Source organism: Miniopterus schreibersii (assembly GCF_964146895.1).
Source record: "Miniopterus schreibersii genome assembly, chromosome: 12".
In the NCBI taxonomy this organism is placed as follows: Eukaryota; Metazoa; Chordata; class Mammalia; order Chiroptera; family Miniopteridae; genus Miniopterus; species Miniopterus schreibersii.
Window position 1 is genome coordinate 48,095,402 of NC_138112.1, and position 22,688 is coordinate 48,118,089.

The 22,688-nt window shown below is 36.6% G+C and overlaps 1 protein-coding gene across 1 annotated transcript in view; it reads left to right on the forward strand.

Annotated features, from left to right (window-relative positions):
• The window catches only part of ZDHHC13 (zDHHC palmitoyltransferase 13), a 43,725-nt gene that overhangs the window by 12,893 nt on the left and 8,144 nt on the right, over positions 1-22,688 (forward strand). Inside the window, exons 3-14 of the mRNA XM_081153294.1 lie at positions 1,207-1,329; positions 1,969-2,046; positions 3,209-3,353; positions 4,564-4,628; positions 6,022-6,184; positions 7,308-7,433; positions 10,019-10,152; positions 13,168-13,268; positions 18,114-18,238; positions 19,270-19,332; positions 19,994-20,087; positions 21,792-21,875. Coding sequence (XP_081009420.1) covers positions 1,207-1,329; positions 1,969-2,046; positions 3,209-3,353; positions 4,564-4,628; positions 6,022-6,184; positions 7,308-7,433; positions 10,019-10,152; positions 13,168-13,268; positions 18,114-18,238; positions 19,270-19,332; positions 19,994-20,087; positions 21,792-21,875 — 1,301 coding nt within the window. The remainder of the gene's footprint in view (positions 1-1,206; positions 1,330-1,968; positions 2,047-3,208; positions 3,354-4,563; positions 4,629-6,021; positions 6,185-7,307; positions 7,434-10,018; positions 10,153-13,167; positions 13,269-18,113; positions 18,239-19,269; positions 19,333-19,993; positions 20,088-21,791; positions 21,876-22,688) is intronic.

Below are 22,688 nucleotides of genomic sequence, written 5' to 3' on the forward strand. Positions count from 1 at the left end.
ACACACACATTTTGATAAAGTAGAAATGATTTAATTTTACAGCATGGGGAACATATTTCTATGATTTGGTTTGATTTTGACTCTTGAGGGCTTACTGAAACTTTTAGGTCTCTAAATGGAAATAAGATTCAAAGAAAGAGCCAAATGGGCTGTTGAGACTTAGTTTTTGTTGAAAAGAAATATTGCTAATGCATTATTTTTAAAGTTATTATAGCATTAAAAAGAGATATTTCTGTCCTGTTTCTCATTCTGACAGTGAATAAACTCTCTTATATATTGTATTCCTCAAGTCCATCCCTCCTTTCCCCTTCCTGCTGCCTCTCTCACTTTAGGCTCTCATTGCCTCTCACCTGCATGTATTGCAAGAGCCTCTAAACTGGTCTCAGTCTCTGCCTCACCCTCTTCAAATTAGTTTCCATGCTGCCAAGATGGGATCTTTCTTAAAACTCCGAGTCTTAGTGCTTTTTCCTCTTTAAAACCTTTGGTGTTTCCCTTTGAACGAACAATAGATGAAGTATAAACTTCCACGCATGGCGTAAAAGGCCCGCGCCGTCTTTTCCCGTCTGGCCTAGTTTCGCCTCTTGCCGTCTTTCTCAGGTTTTATCCTCTTCAATGTTAAATTCCCTATATTTCTCGGAACATCTGTGTGGTTTCACACCTCTGGTGTTTGTACATGCTATTCCCTCTGCCTGAAACGCCCTCCCTTCAACCTACAAAACATAGTTCATATACCAAGTTTCATCCCCCCAGGACGTCTAAACATTTCTTCCTTTGCCATACCTTATACTATGTTTATATTTTATTGTTGAATTTATCCTGTTCCAAGTTTTAGTGTCTTCCTAATTGTAAGGTCATTGCATGAGCTTGGTTTGATTCAAGGATAAGAGTATAGTCAGGATTCAGCAATATACATTCCTGGCATATAATGGAGGATCTAATGAAATTTATTATTTGAAGGAGGGCAAATGTGAATGTTAAAGCTTACTTAAGAAAATCAAGTTAAACTCCAAAAGGATTAATCTGATCAGTTAGTAAACCAGGTTTACTTTTGTTTGGCTTTACGATTTGGCCTCTTTGTGTATATCTTTGTTATTACATTTCTGTGTTGGCTGGAAGATTGGATAAAGACATGGTAAAAGGAAGAAATTTTGATATTTGAAATTATTTTAATGGTATTAATTGTGTCTTTTTTTTTTTTCATTTGAGATATGGGATTTTTGAACGATGTAAAGAGTTGGTAGAAGCAGGATATGATGTCAGGCAACCAGACAAAGAAAATGTGTCCCTTCTTCATTGGGCTGCTATTAACAACAGGCTGGATCTTGTAAAGTAAGATGGGATATATGTATATTAAGTATATATTTATAATTCTAGACCTGTCCTTTATTTGTCTTTCTTCAAGTGCAACTATGAATGTTGAACCATCCATAGTCCTTATAGATTCACTTACATAGTGTATAATTTCTGTCCGCCCCCAGTAGAGAGCAAAATGCTCAAAACGTCTAACTTTTCTGAAAGGATTTCAAATTAATTTTTTACTACTTTTAGAATTCATTCCCATATAGTAATTCTAATTTTAAACTGTTTAAAGTGACATAATTTCACCTTTTTTCTTACAAGTTAAGTAGAATATCTGTGTGAGCCTAAACCTTTTGAATATAAACCATTTCAAGAGTGTTGTAATTAGAATATGCAGAGTAGTTATCATGTGCTTGGTATGTAAGTTATAATGGAATGCTCATGACAGCAGTAATAATTACTTATATGTTATGAATATTTCACTAGGGATCTGTTTGATGCTATTGTGTGAATCTTTCAGACTTCTGAAGATCTGAGTGTTTTTAGGGAGGGTTCTTATTATAATTTCTGTTTTCCAATACCTTTATTACTAAGAAAAGTTAATGTTTTCTTTCTCAGTATGAATTTTAAATTTAAAATCTTATTTTTATCTATGTCTGTTTTTAACAGGTTTTATATTTCAAAAGGTGCTGTTGTAGATCAGTTGGGTGGAGACTTAAATTCAACCCCTCTTCACTGGGCCATCAGGTAAAGGTTTCTTATACACTGACATTGCTATTCAAAGTTAAGTGATATAAGTTTATTTTCTGAATATTGATGATCAGCATTTTCCAATAGAATTTTCTGTGATGATGGAAATGTTCTATTCTGTGCTATCCAATATGGTAGCCACTAGCCATATGTGAAATGTGAGATAGGGCTAATGTAACTAAGGAATTGAACTTTAAATTTTACTTAATTTTAACTACTTTGAATTTATTGAAACTGTAGTTAGAGACCATTTGAAAGGCTTTCTTTCCTTTTTTTCTCCCCTTCATTAAACAAACAAACAAACAAACAAATAAATGAAGCTTTAAGGAGTTTCCAAAGACATGTTTTTTGTGCTTAAATTAGGGCTCCACTGTGATGCTCAAACTCAAATGTGTGTCTTATACTTTCTTTTTAAAAAGTGATAGTTCAGTAAACTATAAATTCAGTAAGTTCTTTTCTCTGGTACATATTAGCCATCTGAAGCTGAGGTTAATAAAGACCTGTCTTGATACGTAACAATTTCTTAATTTGTCATTTTAACTCTATTCTTTGTGGTTGGTGGGGCTGACATGAACCTGATACTAAAGTGAACAATTGTTCATTTAAGGCAAGGAATTGAATCTTTTCTCCATAGCCAAGAATTTTGAAGAATCTAGGGTTAACTCATCCATTTTAAGCTACTGAGGTAGAGTGCTTTATGTGGAAGAAGAGCCATATTCCAGTGTAAAAATATATAGTTCCTAAGAATAGTATTATTACAGTATACCTGCAGTCTGAATGTTATATTGCAGCGTATCTGGCTCATTATTTTAAAGTAGCAACAGTGAAGTCTAAGTCTCTTTAAAGTTTACATTTTTAGCATTAGTCATGTAGTTATTTATATATGGTAGCAAAATAAGGTTTAAGGTAGATTGGAAGGTTATTAAAGTTATTAGTTGCACTCAAGAAGGACTATCCAGATAGTTCTAAGTTTGGGCCATCTAAGTAAAAGACATTTAGAGAATCTTCAGAGTTTAAAAAATCTTACTGTTAGGAAATACTTTTCATATCTAACTAAAATCCCTCAGTGTCTTAGGGATATCAATTTCTCTCTGAATTTTTAATTTTAATTTTTATGCATGCTACAGAATACAGTACAATTTTTCTTCTCTATTTGCAGACAAGGCCATTTACCTATGGTCATATTATTACTACAGTATGGTGCAGACCCCACTCTTATCGATGGAGAAGGATTCAGCAGCATCCACCTGGCAGTATTATTTCAGCACATGCCCATTATAGCATATCTCATCTCAAAGGGACAGGTATATCTTGAAATGTATCTCATACTACAGCTATTGCAAATTTGAAGAAATTGGGAAGATGATTAGTAGTCTGTTCTCATTTTTAAAGTAGAAGTTATAGATATCCAGATATTCAAATATTAGTGTCAGTAAGTCTAGCTATTGAATACTCCTTTCTAGCTTCATTGGAGCAAAAGGGACAGGTCATTTAGCTCAGTAACATATAATAGATGTTTTTGAAACTTGTAAGCCAGTAATAGTTTTCCTTATGACCCCTGCAGAGATTTTCAAAAACATGACTTCAAAGCCTGTATTTTTCTTCTGGTTGAATGTAGAAATGGTAGTCAGATCACTGAATTACCCCATCATCGCTTTCATTGTTTGAGTCTAAATGGGAGGCCAATTTGAATGTGTGCTTCTTATTCTCTAAAGTAATTCCATGAAAAATGAATTGCCTTAAGAGGCATCCATTTATGGCATAGGTTAAATTATAGGTTATTGGCAGTGGGAGTTTCATTGTCAGCTGTATTTGTCCGGGATATGTTTTCTCTTAGCAAAGTAGTTTATATATTAGCAGACTTGCCTATAACAGGCGTGGAAACATGTTTGCACAAATGCTGTTGGAATGATTGTGTTCTCTGTAAATAAGCACTTTCTCTCAGACTTAGCCAATTGAAGTAGTATAATTATAACCTCCTTGGGCTCACTTTGGAAAGATGTTTGAGAAGGAATCCTTTTTGCTTCTTTTTGGGTTCCTTTCCATGTTGTATTCCTCAAAGGCCCCCAAGAGAGTGAGTTGCCTCAGAAGTTAGGAGTTCACTATTACTGAAAGTGTTTAAGTAGAGACTGGGTGACTTTGTGGTAAAAGATAATAGTATGAATTAATGTGTCAGTTAAGGTCTAAACTAGATGACTTCTAAAGTCTCTCCTTCTAAGACTCTTATATTTGATGGTGATTAAATAATTTTTCTCTTTCTCTTAGCTCTCTTCCATTCACATTATACAACACTTTGAATCATATATTCAGATATTCCCTTTAAAAGTATTTTGTATAAATCAATTGATTTTTATCCTATGGCTGTGAAGCAGAACATTCTTTTGTTCAAATGATATTTGAACACTCCTTATAGACACAATGGTAGTGTTAATGTATTAAAGAGCTATTTCTGTTAAGAGAAGAAAGAGAATTTTAGGTCTACAGTTAAGCTGATTGACTTTTCTTTTTGAACAGAGTGTGAATATGACAGATTTAAATGGGCAGACACCTCTCATGTTATCAGCTCACAAAGTACTTGGGTGAGTGAGTTTAATTGAATTGCCTCATTCTGATTCTTGGTTCTAACAATTTCTTTTTTGTGTATATAATTTTAAGTATCTTAATCTATATCAAATGATACTACTTTCTGAAGAGTAAAATAAGATTTTTTACCCTGTGACTGTGATACAGACTTTTTATGTAGTTGTGTTTAGGAAAGCACTATTGAAATAATTTTCTCTTTTCTGATACCTTAGGGGAAAAGTTCGAACGCTACTATAAGATAATAATTTCTTTACAAAACAGGTAGAGATTCCATACCATATACTACTTATTAACATGACTTACATTTCTTAGTTTGCATTTTAAAAAAATGGCAACAAGTTTAAATGTTCTCATAATTTGGAATCTAGATGATAGATGTACTTTCCAGAAAACAGTAAATGTTGAGGTTCTCTGACATTGTTGACTGCTCTGAAAATATTAATTGTAACTGATCTATGAAAATAGTATATATGTTCACATCAAGTACTTGCATATTTAAGCTTTTCTGTGTATTTCTTTTATAAACACATGATTAATGACCACCGTATAGTCCAACTTCTGTTTTTCTTCTCTGAAATATATGCTATAGTTTTCCCTTTGTCAGTTTGTTTCCAATGTTATGCTCAATTTCTGATTCTGATTTTACTTTGGACTTCTCTCCTAGGAACTGAGTTAGTTCTGATGCCATTTCCTTTTCGTTCATGGAGTGGTGGGGTAGGGGTAGAATTTTATTAGAAAGCGTTTTGTCGTCTTTGCCGATAATTCTGAAGTCAGGTATAGTGTTTTAAGATCTTGATAGACTAAGTAAAGTAGAATGTTATTTTATTAAAAGAATCTCAAGTAGTCATGAAGGAAGGGAAGGTATTGATGATAAAACAAAAATATTTTATTGAAGTCTGCCTTCTAGTCCATAACTTTCTAAGATAAACACATATTTTAGGACATTATTTATACCTGCTTTATTTAATAATAGGTTAGAGGGAGAATGTGAAGTTAGTTTTTGGTTTATCTCTTCAGATATAATAGTGTACATTTAGTTTTTAATTAGATAAGTAATAGGATTTAATATTGGCCAAAGTTAAATGTACAATTTAAAAGAAAATGTTTACCAATAGAACAACAACATGAAAGTAGAAGTTTGAAAAACAAAAACAGTGATTTCACTGTACTGATGCGAAAATTGTATTATCTATATAGTAGACATCTTTTTGGGGGAGTGTGCATCTCTCCTATTAGCATCTACAATAGAACTCTGCAGAAGGAAGTTCCTCAGTTGTCTGAATACTGATTTGTCATTGATATATTAGCTTAAAAGATTGGTTATTTGCATTTACACCTCAAATCATTCATCTTTCTAATACCCCTTGGTATTTTATTGTTTTGAAACAGGCCAGAACCAACTGGATTTCTTTTAAAGTTTAATCCTTCTCTCAATGTGGTTGATAAAATACACCAAAACACCCCACTTCACTGGGCAGTGGCAGCAGGAAATGTTACTGCAGTTGATAAACTATTGGAAGCAGGTTCTAGCCTGGATATCAGAAATGTTAAGGTATGACCAGGTATTTATCTCCCTTAGTTTATTATGTCTTCAGATAGAGGATTGATAAATTAAGATAAAAGTAAGCTATACATATGACTTCAGTTACTGCAGGATAGATGTAAACAATAATAGCTGGCTACCCTCAGCATAAGTATGTTGAGTCTGTGATTCTGGTAAGTTTTTAAAAAAATGCACAACATTACTAATCATCAGAGAGATTCAAATTAAAACCATAGTGAGATATCACCTCACACCTGCCAGAATGGCTGCCATCAATAAATCAACAAACAATAAGTACTGGCAAGGATGTGGAGAAAAACCCTCTTGTGCTGTTGGTGGGAATGCAGACTGGTGCAGCCACTGTGGAAAACAGTATGGAGTTTCCTCAAAAATTAAAAATGGAACTGCTTTTTGACCCAGCAATCCCACTTCTGGGAATATGTCCTAAGAACTTGAAACACTAATTTGAAAGCATACTAATTTGAAAGAATATATGCTCCCCTATGTTTATTGCAGCATTATTTACAATAGACAAGATCTGGAAATAGCACAAGTACCCATCAGTAGATGAGTGCATAAAAAAGCTGTGGTACATTTATACAATGGAATACTTTGTGGCTGTGAAAAAGAAGGAAATCTTACCTTTTCTGACAGCATGGATGGGCCTGGAGATTATTATACAAAGTGAAATAAGCCAGTCAGAGAAAGACAAATACCATATGATCTCACTTATATGTGGAATCTAATGAACAAAATAGAAACAGAGGCATGGATATACATGGAATAGACAGCTGTTAGAGGGGAGGGGGGCAGGGCGGACTGGATGAAAGAAGGTGAAGGGATTGGCCAAAAAACACAGATACATAACACATAGCCAGAGAGAAAGTGGGGTGGGGGCCAAGTGGAGATGGGCAAAGGGGCGGAAAATGGGGACAAAAGGAGACTGCTTGGGGTGATGGGCACACGATGCAGTATGCTGATGATGTTTTATTGAGTTGTACACTTGAAACCTGTATGGTTTTGTCAACCAGTGTGACCCCAGTAAATTCAGTTAAAAAAGAAAATCATATAATATCAGTATAGTACCCATACTATATAAAAATGTGATTGAATGTTTTCTCTTTCTCTTTAGGGAGAAACACCTCTTGAGATGGCTCTACAAAATAAAAATCAGCTCATTATTCACATGCTAAAAACAGAAGCCAAAATGAGAGCCAACAAAAAGTTCAGACTTTGGAGGTGGCTGCAGAAATGCGAGGTACTATACTTTCAGAATGATTCTAAATTAACAGACACCAGGTTTCTATGGAGAGGGTCATCATGAATACTATACCTATTTTGAATTTAGGTATTTAGAAGGAGAGAGAAAGAAATAATGATTACTCCTCAGTCTCCTTTGCCAACTCCTTTGCTTCTCCCCACCTCATACAGTAGGGTGCCTCAGGATTTTGTCCTTGGACTTCCTTTATATGTATCCATTCATTCCCTTAGTGATTTCATGCACTTTCATGGCTTTAAATGACATATATATATCTATAACTCCCAAAATTTTCACTAGTTCAGACCTTTCCAGACTTGTATCTCCAAGTTACCTGTGTGACAACCAGTTCAGTATCTGATAGGCATCTCCAGTCTAACATATCCAAAACTAAACTCCTGATCTTCTCCCCACCCTTCCCTAACTATTCCATCCATAACCTTCCACATCTCAGTACATGTCAACTCCAGTTTTCCAGTCATTGCTGTCTTTTCTGTCATACCATGTATCTAGGCCGTTAGGAAAACATATTGGCTAGTTCTGCCCTCAGAAATTAACCCATGCTCACCACTTCACCAGTGGCATTTTGGTCCAACCACCATTATCTTTCATGTGAATTACTGCAGTTGTCTTGACATCTCCCTGCCCCAACTCACCTCTAGTCTATTCTCAACAGAGCAGCCAGATGAATCTTTTAAAATGTAAGCGAGATCCTATCATTCATCTGCTCAGAATCCTTTTTCCCTGTTTTCTCCCAGAATAAAAGTCAAAGTCCTTACAAGGCCCTATGTGGTCCAGCTTTTTATATACTATAAAATTCACTTAGTACTTTTGTCTGTCTTCCCCTGCTAGAATTTAAGCTTCATGAGAGAAAGACCTTAAATTCACTGATGTGTCCAAGGTGCCTAGAATAGTGCCTACATGCACAGGGTGGGGCAAAAGTAGGTTTACAGCTATGAGTATGCAAAACAGAGTTTATTCTTGTATTATTTATTTATTTATTTATTTATTTTTGTTAATCCTCACATGAGGATATTTTTTCCATTGCTTTTCAGAGTGAGTGGAAGGGAGGTAGGGGTGGGGAAGAGAGAGAGAACATCGATGTGAGAGAGACACATGGACTGGTTGCCTCCCTCATGTGCCCCTATTGGAGATGGGGAGCAAACCTGCAACCAAGCTACCTGCCCTTGACCGGGAATTGGTACCGTGACCCTTTGGTGCGCCGGCCTGTGCTCTAACCACAGCCACACAGGCCAGGGCTGTGTTATTATTTATTAATTATTGCATTTTCCATATGAACAACTGTAAACTGCTTTTGCCCTAGCCTGTAAATGCACTGGAATAATTGTTGAATGAGTGAATAGTGTGGCTCATCCATGAGTGTTGTATTTGGGGTTAAAATTTAGAAATCTATATTTAATTCTTATTTTTGCTCTGAAATTTTATTGCTTGTAGAGTCTAAGTTTACCTTTTTAAAAAAACTAAACTTGCCTATTTTGTGTTATGCAATCTAATTTGGAAACATTTGAAAGATTTGATATCATTTGAAATGACCTATCTTGAGAATATGGCTCAGAGAAGTAAAAATTGAAGAAGATGAGGTAGAATATATTTTCTCGCTTTGCTTCCAAGGGCATGTATGTTGCAGCTAAGGGACTGCAGTGTAAAATGTGGTGCCTAGCTTCAGTGCAGATAGCACACTGTTGGTTCATAGACTTTCATTCTTTTAACTTTTCCAGGACATGTTTCAGTCTTTGCCCTGTGTGTGACATTGACACTGAGAACAACTCCCACCTAGAAACTCCTCCCCAGCTTCTGTGGAACCTTTCTTTCTCCTGGTTCTCATCCTGCCTTTCTGGTCACACTGGTCACTCTTTCTTAGTTATCTCTGAGGACTTAGCTTTTTCTCCTTAAATGTTTATGTTGGCCAAGATTCTCCCCTTTGTACCTGCATGCAGTCCTTGGGATGTTGTTCATTTATGGCTTTACCTCCTATATGCTAATGAATTCTAGGTTTCCTCCTGGGTGGTAGACCTACTTTTCTCACTGCTTCCTGGATATCCTCTAGATGTCCTCAGGCGTCTAAAATTTCACATGCCTAAACTAAACTCATCTTTTCTGAAAACTTGTTCCTTCTAACCCTCTTTATTAGGGGATGGCACCATCTGGTGCTGAGGTTGGAACTCTTATACTCTCCTCATTAAGTCTTGGGTGTATTGATTTTTGTGTGGCCTGTTTGTCTTGCTTTATGTTTTCTGGCATATAATACTGTTTGAAAGACATTATTTTTTTTTTAAATATCAGCTATCATTAACAGTTTTCTAAATGACCACCATATCTTGGAGGGGAGGAAAGCAAAACAAAGTATATGTAAGCATCATTTTATAAAATGTAAGGCTTTTAAAAGATTGTTTCCAAGATTTGTAATTTCTCAAACATCAAACTTATCAATCAGCATTTTTGGAGGAAAGATCTGTTCTGCTGTTGTGTTATGTTTAGGAAGTAGTTCTTCTAATGAACTAATTATTATTAGATGCTTAGGAGGAAAAATTCATAAAGTTCTAAAATTCTGAATCTCTTAATAGCTCTTCCTGCTGCTGATGCTTTCTGTGATTACCATGTGGGCTGTTGGATACATACTGGACTTCAATTCAGATTCTTGGCTTTTAAAAGGATGTCTTCTAATAACATTGTTTTTTCTGACATCTTTGTTTCCAAGGTGTGTATATTAGACTTTGCAAGGCTAATTACTGCATTCCAATTTGATTGCTTATTTTTATTGCTGATTAGCTGGAATCACAGATTTTTATTGAGCTGTGTTACTTATCATATAGAAATATCCTCAGGGTTGCTGGGAGGGAAGAGCTTTGGGAGCATATGATTGGACTGAAAACTAATTGTTCAACCCACTAATTTAATTTAATTGACAACTGGTTGAAAAGAAATATCCTAGCTTACTTTTTGAAATGTTAGTTTTGGTGAATAATGGGAAGATTTTTGTAACTACTTTGCATCTTGGAGCATTTTTACCCATTTTTCAGAAATTTTGCTTTTTCTTTTTTTAAATCTAAGTTCATTTTAAACTAATTATTTTTGTTCTTAATGTTATTTGGTTGAAACAACCTAATTAAATCACAGGAGATTATAAAATTGTAACTATGGTGTGGCTTTATTTTTAGGAAAATAGTTACACATGATTCTATTGGTTAAAAGTCAGATTGCCTGGATTCATATAGCAGGCCAACCTTGAACAAGTTGCTTTACCTTTTTGTGCCTCAGTTTCTTCATGTATAAGATGAGGATGATAATTGTTACAATGCCTGCCTCATGGTCAATACACATACAATGGTTAGAACCATGGCTGACACACAATATTCAATAATTTTGTCACACCCCTATCTCTTTTTCCCTTTCCAGTTTCTCATGTGAATAATGAGTATCATCCTTGGATTACTGTCATCCTGGATTCTTCTCCTCTTTTCGCTTCCCACATGCAGCTCATTACCAAATCTTCCTTGCCTAGCCTCCAGTGGGTCTGCTCTCTCCATCTCCACAACTGGCACCCTTGACCAACCCTCCTAACTGGCCTCCTGACTCCAGCTCTTATGCCCCTCTAGTTCACCCCCACCTAGCAGTCAGCATGGTCTTTTAAAAAGGCAAATCAGTTTCTGTCCTTCTCCCCTGCATGAAGCCCTCCAGTGGGATTTCCCTTGTACTCAGAATAAAATCCAAACTCCTTGCCTAGGAAGTATTGTGCGATTCGTTTCCTCCCCTCTGGCTCATCTCCTTCCTTCATTGTTCTCTAACCTTCTTTCTCTTTTTAGAACACCTTGAGCTCGTCCCACCCAGGGCCTGGGCTTTCATTCATGGCTTTGTCCGACATGTTCTGATTGTTGCATAGCTGGAGATGTCTCGTTCAGGCCCTAGTTCCAACACCACCTCCTTAGTAAGGCCTTCCCTGACACCCCATTTTGTTTTCTTCATTGCTCTTAATCACTGTTTCCTGGAATATAAGGCCCATACAAGCAGGAAACTTCTCTCCTGAATGAAAGAAAACTGTAATGATGATCCATAGAAAAAGACCTAAAAGGAAATAGTGTTGCTCTCTTCAGAGTGTGATTATGAGAGTCCTGTGCCCTTCTTATGCTTGCCAGCATTTTCTGGAATAAGCATGTGCTACTTTTGTCATAAGAAAAAACAAAGTACTAGAAGAATCTTACCATTTGGCCACTCAAGAGCAGGACAGTTGGCTGGAAATAAATTAGAATTTAAATGTAAAGTAAAAGCTCAAATTTCTGGAAACTAGCAAAGTACCTAAATTTTCTTCTATTCAGGAAATTTGTAACTTAGAGATATTTATTTTCCACTAATTGTACTGACTCAGTCTCCAAATAAATGTTAAGCCAGGTTACCAGGTCCCATAATCATTACTTTTTTTTTCCCCAGAGAGAAAGCAAGGGCAGTATTTACTGACCTTGGATAGGGGCATTTGAGATTTTATTTTAGTAAAAATCCACATTATAAAAAATGTATATGAAAGCTTTTGTTTTTGATGACAGTGAGTTGAGGGCTTCATATGTGAGGCTTGACATATGGGCACAATTCAAATGGGAGACAAATGCATATGGCCACTTTATCCATACTGCTTTTATCTTTCCCACACTCCTCTGTAGAGTCCCAATTTCATGGAGGTAAGCAGCTGCAAACTTCTATTATTAGGCTCCAGGGGCATTTGCTTATTGATCCAGGCTGCTATGTGATGCCTGTCAGAAGTAAACAGTCTCTTACAAATGAGGTACTTCACTGTACTACTTAATTAGTTCAAACACATTTTTGCTGCAAAATCTCAGACAGGTCATGCCCTGAAGGTCACATGAGCTCCATATGGCCTGTTTTGGCAGTATCTTAGGTTTGGAATTTTAGTTCTCAAATATTTTATCATAATATCCTAATGATCTTGATAGCTTTTTAAAAAAGCCCTTTCATGCCCATCATCAACTCTTGCATTTTCCTGGTATAAATTTAAAAACAGATCCAGGTATACTATATTCATGCATATATTGAGTATTTAATATGAAAGACAGATTTTTTTTTTCTTTTGAAACTACAATATTAACATTTGAGTAAGTTATATGTGGACTTCCAAGCTTCTTGTTAACTCAGGTGAGATGGTTGGTGTTCTGATGATTAGTGCCACTTTTAACCTTTATGTATCTTTTTATATCCAGTGGCTGCTTCTCAAGCTGGTTGTGGGACCAAGGGCTTAAGGTTACGTGCATCTGTGTGTTTCAGAAATGTCCTACTAGCCTCTAGAAGAAAGCTAGTTAGATGGGAAGGTGAATCTCCAAGTTTTTAAAATTTTGCATTTTGGAGTATTTGAACATTTGCCCCCCCAAAAGAAGTACAAATATGGTATGTCTCAATAGAAATAAAAAAGGTTCATTAAAAACATAAAGTGATGGGGAATGAAGTCATGTTAGCTGTAAGGACCAGAACGTTCACTTCTTGGGAGTCCTAGTGCTTCAGTGTTCTCATGTGGAAGGTGGAGTGATGGTGATGCATAACTCATTACCATGTGGAAAGTGGCACATAGTAAGCGGTAAGTGAAAGCTGTTGTTGGTATTTAAGGGACTCATTATTAGTACTATTATTATTTAACGGAATTTAGAACTAAAATTAATATGAGTCATACTTGGTTTCACTAATACCTTGTACTTATCCTTTTTTCCTTTAGGTTCTTGTTCGGGTATAAGAGCCTCGTATACTTACCAGCGGTCTTTCTGCTAAGTTCCATTTTTTGGATATTTGTGACTTGGTTCATCTTATTCTTTCCTCATATCCTTCAAGCTTAAACTTAAATGCCTATCTCTTTTTGCTGTTAAAAAATAGTAATGCCATTGTTAGAAATTTAGATATTAGAAGAGATCCAAGGAATGCAATTCACATTTGTATTCATTTAATGATTTTGGTTGAAGATGTTTAATGTTTAAAATCTCCTCAGCTTTGGAAATAATCTCAGAACACACGATGCAAACAGTAGGTGTCTAGTATTTATTACTCATTGGAAAGAAAGAGTAGAATGAAATGTTTGTTTACTGGACCCATAAAAATTTCTTGTATTGCCTTGAGTTTCTCTTCAAGGTCAGATGCTTCTTTTAACTTGGTCAGCAGTTATAGTTGATTAATAAATCTCGGTACTAACGTGGTCTACATGGGAGGGATTTGGGGGAAGCGTGTCCTCCTCAGCAGTGGTCAGTGCAGTGTTATTATCCTAGGTGGTAATTCTCAGTACACAGTAAAAATAAATTTACATTGCCACTCTAAACACATGTGAAGCAGAAATTTCAGAAAATAGTATTCCTAATGTGTGCTTTACTCTGAAATTTTATTTTATAAGATTGTATGTCTTTAAAAAAAAAATGCTGGTTACAGCCCATTTAACTGTTTCATGGCCTGCTAATGGATGGCAGCCCATGGTTTTAAAAAAGAAAACTCACTTGTGGAGCAGGGCTCAGGCTAAGTCCAGCGTAGGGGTGTGCTGTGCTTTAGTGTTGACCAAATCTAGTCACCTAGAAGTGGGGATAGGAGTTACTTCTTAGCTTATAGCTATTTATAGCTAAAATAGCTATAAATAGCTATAAGTAGCCAGAAGGAGGGAGGCATCTTCTCCAATTTTCCATCTTCCCACCTCTTTCCAGGATCCTTTTTCCCTTTCCAAGGACTCTACAAAGCCATTGTACACTTGCTTTCCTTACAGGTAGAAGAAGGAATGTGGTGGATAGAAATGTGCCTTTAAGCATATTCCTTTAACTTCTTTGTTATTTTTGTTTCTTGTAATGGCATTTTTAAAAGAAAGGAGAGTGTTTATGGGAGAGATTCATACACTCAATTCAAGAACATTTTTTCATAGCTGTAAATGTGAAGTGAGAGAGGCATATGAATTCTTAGAGTGCACACATCTACTTTCATTTATAGCATGTTCTACTTTAATGGTGCTTTTTATTTTTCAGCATTATTGCTAATATTTTCCAGATTCCTTTAATCTAAATGAATGGCACAGCATACTGTGGAGTTCATTTGACTTTTTTCAAAAGATTTTATTACATTTAACCTTTGTCTCATAATTACTCATTTGGGGACAATTTTTTAAGCACTAGCCTTATTACCACCATTTAATGAAATTTTGGATGATATCATTAGGTGATACAAAATAATTAATTTATAAGTAGCCATGAGTGCATAAAGTAAAAGCACAAGATACATCAAAATCATCTATGGAGATCCCAAGGCTGGTAAATTCTAGGGTAATTGACATAATACTGAGAAGGGATGGCTGATTTTTTTGTTTACCAGCCCATGTGGCAGTGGAGTAAACACAGTTTTAAAATTGTACTTCTTGATGAATTTTTAAAATGTGAGCAACTCACATTATTTCCAGTTTTGCACGGAAAGTGATATAGTTATTATATTGAATTATTTCAAATTTACAGAATCAGCATTAACAACAGTGTAACTCCACTGTAGTTTGAAAACCTCAATTGTAGAACTTAATATTCAGCTGAGTTTAATTACAAACTGTTCAGTATTTGTGAAGATGCCATTACATCAAAAGGACTGATTTCGACAGATAGAATCTTAAGATGCTGGAGTTGATGAGATTGGATATTTTACTCACATGTACAGCACAAAGCATTTGATCTAGGCACCTGTATGAGCCTGTTACTGGTGAGGGAACGTCAGTCAGTAGGTGGCACACTCCGCTGTCGGATCAGTGTTTTTCAAGCTGATCAGTAAATGCTTTTTGAACTGCCATGGGTATGAACTGAAGTGCTACCCTGTAAAGACCTGTCCTGAGTGTTTATACCAGTTTCGTCTCAGGTTGCCGAGTCTGGATTGTGTGGGGACTTCTGCTCTTACAGCTGCCTTATGGGAGGAGGGTCTGGGGCACTGTGGAAAGAGCACCACCCTTTGGAATCAGCATGAATTTTAGTTTGGGTCCTTTTTCTGATTGCTTATGTACCATTAGGCAAGTTATTTAAGTTCACTGAGTCTCAGGGGTTTGTTTGCTTGTTTGTTTTTTGGTAAATTGGGGCTAATAGTACTAGATTTATGGGGTGGCTGCAAATATTACTATGCTGTGATGTCTGTAAATTGCTGACCACAGTCCCCATTGCATAATTGGAATTCTGTAAATAATACCTATTATTATTCATTAGTCTTACAAATCTGTGTAGAAGGCTGCATGTTGAAATTAATTTTAAGGGCAGCTCTAGGTGAGCTCCTCAGTTTCTTTTGGTGCCTTTTATATGTTCAACAAATAATGGCTTTTATGAGATGGGATCAAGTGAAACAGGTGAGATCATACTGCTGAGTTTGGAAGATTTAATACTTAGGAAAGAAACAGTGAACCACAACATTATATTTATGATTCTGACTATAGCTGAGTTAAGTTTAAGAGGGCTAAACTCATGTTAAATTTCAGAGAATCAACATATGCAAGTACATGTTGTGGTGAAAATGACATAGGTTCAGGTCAAGTGAAAAAGAACCAGGAACTTTGACTAGAAGCCCGGTGTGCATCGTGAGGCACTGTCAGGGAAGCCAGTGCATTCTCCGACAGTGTTACAAGGCTTCGAGTGTCCAAGCAAAGGACCACAGCAGTCTTGCCGCCTCTGCACTGGTCAGTACACACCTGAAGTGTGTTTGCTCTGTTTTGAATTCCGTTCTTTTAAGAGACAGTGACAGGCAGGAGCACAAACAGGAACTTGACCAGGAGCAGTGTTTAAGGAACAGCGTTTATAAGGAACAGTGTTGCTGCTTATCCTGGAGGTGTGAGCACTGCCTTCCAATTTATTGAACAAATGAGGAATAAGCTTCTGTACGGTAGGTCTAAAGGACAGCTATAGTGTTGATCTATAGTGTAGAGCTGAAGTATCTAAAGAATACTTGCATAAATAAAGACCATTTAGTCCAAGTTATAGAAAGGCAAATTTAACTCCATATTGAGAAACTTTTTTAACTTCAGGAGTCACGCTAACTGGGAAGGCTGAGGTGTCTATAAATAACTATAACTTGACGTCTAAGTGCCATAGAACAAGCATTCTTAGATTCAGATAAGAGAGAGAAGCCTCTGTAGGGAATGACCTACAAAGGGAGGGGGAATATAAGTTAGGTCTGGAAGGCAATTAGGACTTGGACATGCTAAAAGTGTGGTTTTAGAATTAGATGGGGGTGAGGGGGTGGAGATGGGGAGCATTTGAGGTCAGTGAATCACACAAAGCTAGGGCATAGAAGCAAGGAATGTTTGGTTTTTATGTGAGAGGATAGAGTGTAATTCACTTTACTTGGAGGGAGAGGATCCAGGATTCTCCCGGGATTTGTTTTTAAGTTATTCAGAACAGAAATTCAGTCAGCTCAGTATGTGGGATTATCTTATATGATTCATTTGGTGTATTTTTGAGAATGTGTCATATATGTTGATCAGGATTTTATGGGGGAAAAAAGAAGGATGTGATTCTTTAATAAAAGGTCTGTCCTCTGTACTCCTTAATAGTGTTCTTAATTCATTCTAAGTAAGCATTATTTATTAAAATTAAATTTCACACAACTTTTCTAGACCCTATCTCTTTCTTAAAGCCAGGCCCATCTGCAGATTAACTGGTAAACTAAACCAATAAGATTCATTTTTACCTACCTGAACCTGATGTGGTTGTGCTGGTTTTTAGGGGTTAGAGCAGAGTCTGATTCTCTGAGTCTGGGGTGAGGTCTGGAATCCTTGGCTCTAACAAGCTCCCAGGTGAAGCCATTGCTGTGGGTCTATGGACCACACTTTGAACAGCAAGGATTTAGAATCTTATTTTATGGCCACTTTTTCTACTCTGAAGTTTGGCACCAGACATCTTGGCAACATTCTGAAAGGCAAATACAGTTACTGTGTCAATAATGATTTAAATTGGGCAAGGAAAATTGGTTTATTACCAGTGTATTGGTTTATTACTGCACAAAATTTTACTGGAGCAAAATTTTACTTTTTATACAAAGAATTTGTACCAGTAGGGACTGTTCGATTATCCTTAACACTTTTTATCTCAGTTTATATTATCTGCCTTTCCCAAATAGTATTTGATTTATAATCCCGTTGCAAGGAGAGCAGTTTCTTTTGTTTCTAAATTAACTCAGCCTACATCAGTTATGACTAGGTACTAAACTCTGCAGTAGAAAATTTTTGCAAGCATTTATCTAATATATTAACAAAATGTTTTTAGTTGGAATCTCTGAACCAAGTGCCTTGTTTCTTTGAATGGTTTTGTTAGAATGATCAGAAAATAGGTTTCTGGATGCTCTCAGGAGAACCACATTATACCATGAGAGATTAATTTATTTGGATTTTGAATGTTTTTCAGTCTTCAGGATGTTCTTCATATATTGCAACTCTTCCTTTCAATATTTCATGTGCGTTTGAACTATTGAGGAGGGATTAATTTGTCAACTATGACCAAATTCCCATAGGACTAGAACATAGGATGAGGCCAGGTTTGGGGGCAGGGTTGTGTTACATGAGGGAAGGTGAGGATAGAATGCGGAGAAGAGAAATTCTTAGCCACCGGTGATGAAATTTGCTTGTATCGTAATTATGCTAGTCTTAGGGAAGTCTGATATGTTCCTTAACCTGGCTTTAACATCTAGCAGGCACTCCTTTCTATTTTGCTTTTATTTCCAGCGTAATAGGCTTTCTCTACTTTTTCTACAAGACTTGGGCAACAGATCCAGGCTTCACTAAGGCTTCTGAAGAAGAAAGGAAAATGGTGAGCTTTCTTTGTAATGTTACTGGTTTTTTAAAAATAGGGTGTGTAAACTTCAGAAGATGATAGCCATGTTGGTTTCTGTCATGACTGTGTCTCTAGTGCCTGGCACCTAATAATATTAAATGTGGAATCAATAAATCAGCAAAGGAGATCTGTCCACTGTCGTACATTTTCATTTGTTTGTATGAAAGTTTAAATATATATATATATATATATATATATATATATTTTAAATATATCTTTATTGATTTCAGAGAGAGGAAAAGATAGGGAGAGAGAGATAGAAACATCAATGATGAGAGAGTCATTGATTGAGTCCACAACCTGGGCATGTGCCCTGACAGGGAATTGAACCCCGAACGCCTGGGTCCTAGGTCGACGCTCAACCACTGAGCCACGCCTGGCCAGGCTAAAAAATATTTTTAATTTCTTTAATACCTCACCAAAACTTTTTCAGATGTAATTTCTGTTAGCAGATATGGTCTTCTGCTTTTTTATAGTGACACTTAGATAATGATCATATAGCTTAAAGTTCCACATTTAATACCTGGAGTAGGCAGGAGCCAGGGGGAGTTCCTTCTTATTGATTGAGATGTGAAGTTGTCAGGTGACATGGTGTGTCATCCATTGCCTGTGAGTGTTTAGAAGTTGGGGAGAATGTCATTTTTGTTACCTAAAGGCTGAGTCCTTGGTGCTTATAACCATCAGCTCTATTGTATACTGCTAGTTTTTGTTTCTTTTTAGGAGTGTCTGTGTTTATTTTTCTCTAGCAGATTATAACTGGGAGATCATTGCCATTGATAGCAAGAGGGGGGTATAATTTTTGTGCTTTCTAATTTATTGGCTGTGGTTGAAAATGCAGTTTTGAAAAGCACATTATTTCAGGCACGGAATGATTTGTTGGCAAGTCCTCCAGATTGTTCTTCTAGCTACCTCAGTTTGGAGAGAGAGCTGTGATTATGGTATATGACCATGCATTATACATTCCCCAGTAAAAACGCAAACGTAAGGTCAAACTTCATGTCTTTCAGAATATCATCACCCTTGCAGAGACTGGCTGTCTAGACTTCAGAACATTTTGTACATCGTGTCTTGTGAGTGAGTCTTTTCTTTCTAATTTTTTCCCATAGTAAGAGCAAATTCTTGGTTACATTGCTCATGTAAGCATTTATCAAATCTTCATGGTATATTTATACGCCTTTGTTTCAACCAGGTTCTAATTTTGCATTACTGTCAGAACAATTTTCTGCCTTGAACATATGGGAGAATTATGTTTATGATCTCATGATGTTGCCTATGATTAAAAATCTCTGTATGTTTTGTTTGCTTTTTCCTGCCATGAAGCATATATTAGAACTAACTTAGAACCAGAGGCTCATGATGACCCTAGAACCACTTAATGGAACTTCTCATTTTGCAGTTCAGGAATCATGGCATAAAGGGAGGAAGTACCTTTCCCCCAATTATTGGCAGAGCCAAAAATGTAACGCAGGCTTCCTTCTCAGTCCAGTGCTCACTGTGCTGTATGGCACTGCCGCATTCCCGTTAGTCAGTGTTAGTAGGCTCTGGAATTCAGATCCCCATTAGTGACGGCTTCAACAAAATAGACATACAGAGCCTCTCTTTGAATTGATGATCTAATATTTAGGATTATGTGCCAGTGTCTTTATGATTTAGGAATAAGATTTTACTTGTGATTTATTACTACTTTGAGACACCGATTTTTGCTTGGACTTCTCTTAATTGCCCACTTAGGTAAGGAAGCCATTAAGGTCACTTCATTGCCCTGTGTGCAACTCCTGTGTCGCTCGCTATGATCAACACTGCCTGTGGACTGGACGATGCATAGGTGAGAGGTTGAATTTTTCAATTACCACTGTGAAGCTAAGCTTATGTGTAGTTATGTGTGTGACTCATAGAAAAAGTGGAAGGGGATCCATTTTGTAGCTCTTCCTTGTCAGAGAATCATCTCTGTGGTATAACACTTTGGGAAAACTGATTTTTGATGTTGATGATGATAATATCATCATATAATGTTTCAGCGTTTATAATGCACTTTCATATATTGTATACTACTTGATCATCAGATACCACTCCTATGAGATTGGTAGTATTATCTCCATTTTAGAGTTGAAAAAATATATATAAAATGTAAAAAATTATTTGCTTGAAGTCACTTTAATAGTAACAGTTTTCTCCTCCAAATACCATGCATGTTCTTTCCATATTTTGTGTCTTGTCTCTCTTTTTCACTTTCTCCACTTGCCTTCTTCAAATCTCAGGTAGGAGCTAGAATCAGAGATGGCAGAGATCCCACCCAGAGAATATTTCTTGTCTTGATCTGCAGCCCTGGGTTTCCTCTGAGACATCACAGTAAAAGCCAGGGATTTATTTTGAAGAACTGTGGTCATGGGTCTTTAGGAGAAGATATACTTCCATGATCTTGATGAACAGAAGGCTGCCTCAGCTCAGTCAGATTTCCATGGTGCATTTTGATGTTCTTTATTTTTCCTAGAGAACAGGTAAAGAGATCATTTCTGGGGTTCCAAGCTTCATGGACTCCATCCCTCCTTAAAGATGAGATAATTGGCAGCTTTGAGTGGCAGTGGAAAAACAATAGTAATGAATCCATATATTTTTGTCACACTGCATTTAACATGGTATTTTCACATGCATCATTCGCTTTGGTTGCCACGGGCCTGTGAAGTAGAAGAGATATTATCCCCTGGCTGTCTGCCCCCCCCCCCTCTACCTAAAAAAAGAAATATTATCTCCCAGAACACTGAATCAGGGAAGTTAAATGTTGTACCTATAGTCACACAGCTAGTCATTCATAAACCTAGGTCTCCTCATTCCAATGGGTGTTACTTCCTCTGTTGGACTTTGATGCCTCTGGAGAAGGTGGGAACGTCAAGGGTCAAGGGGAGCTTTTGTGTCGTTAGTATCAAAATGCTCCCATCTCCAACATCAAGAGCGTAGCACAAAGAAAAGTGGGGCTTGGTTGCCTGGCAGCCTCTCCCCTTTTTCACTTCAGTAAGCTTTAGTCAGGCTGCAGGTTGACCCTCTTTTGCTATGTTCAGTCTCCTACAACATATCTATTTAGTGCTGCTCCTCAGATTCATTTTCTCTGTTCCATGATCACATCAATCCTTGATGTCCAGAAGTTGTACCTGTATAAACTTATCTCATAGAAGGAAGAAAGAGACAGGGTATGATTTTCCCCCAAATCCTGACTGCTTTCCTCCCTCCAACACAGTATAGGCCATCCTAGAGCTGTATATGCTTAGTAAACTTTGTTCTATTAAAAAACAAGACAAACAAACAAAAACCTCTTTTAAGTAAGTATTGAATAAATATTAGTTCAGTTAACGTGGACAATTGACCATGACATATCAGAGTTGTTTGGTTTTGGTTTAATGGTATCTAAAAGCAAAGCAACAGCTTATTTCTTTACTTTGGTGAAGGCTTTGGACAGGAAAGGGATTAATAAGGTCTTGATCTGGAACATCATTGTAAGAAAGTATTAAATATGTTGATTTTCTTTTTGATGTAGGTTTTGGCAATCATCGCTATTACATATTCTTCTTATGTTTCCTTTCCATCATGTGTAACTGGATTATGTATGAATCTTTCATGTGTAAGTATAAATTTTTTTTAAAGCAAGCTCATGTAGCCACATCCATATACACTTTTCCTTGTAAACTCTTATATATCACTTTCTGACTGACCATAAACTACACCCCAAATAAAAACAAAAGGGATGCCTATAAGGCTCTTGGCATTGGGAAGCTGTAGGAAATGCTAGAAGAGGTTCGTTGTCAGTCCCTTTGAGGAGCTTTTACTCTAAAATGACCTTGATAAGTAAGAAAAGTGGTAAAAAATACAAACTTTATTTAAGGCAAGTGCAGATTTACCCCCCAGTGAAAGGAAGAAAAATCAGCTGCTCAGGTACAGAGCAAGTGAAGTGATAACTAAATAAAATGTGCATTGGGGGAGATTGGTGGTAGAGAGGTTGGGGGAGTTGGAAGGTTGTCAAGGTAATTGAGGATCAAAACTGAAAGCACATGTTCTTTGATATATCTCAGGTTTCAACTTATAACTGATCTGTAGCAGTCACTGAAAGGTTGGAAATAATAACTTGGAAGACAATACTAGATCACTTGCTCTGCATCCCTGAGAAGGGAAAATAACTTTTTAGTAGCAGTGTAAAGGCCTCAACTAAGAACAGGGTTTAAGTTGAAGCCAGGATTTTGGTAACTCCTAAGAAGTGCATGACTGTGCTTTTCAAACCTTGGAATAGGTTACCTAACTGGGAAAACCTATAGTGCTTGTAGTTTATTTTGACTGTAACTGTCATTTTTTACTTATTGTGAAAGCTTTGGGAGAATTTGGCTCTAGAGCTTCACTGCTGATCTGTTTCCATCCCCCCTCCTGTTATATTTATGCTCAA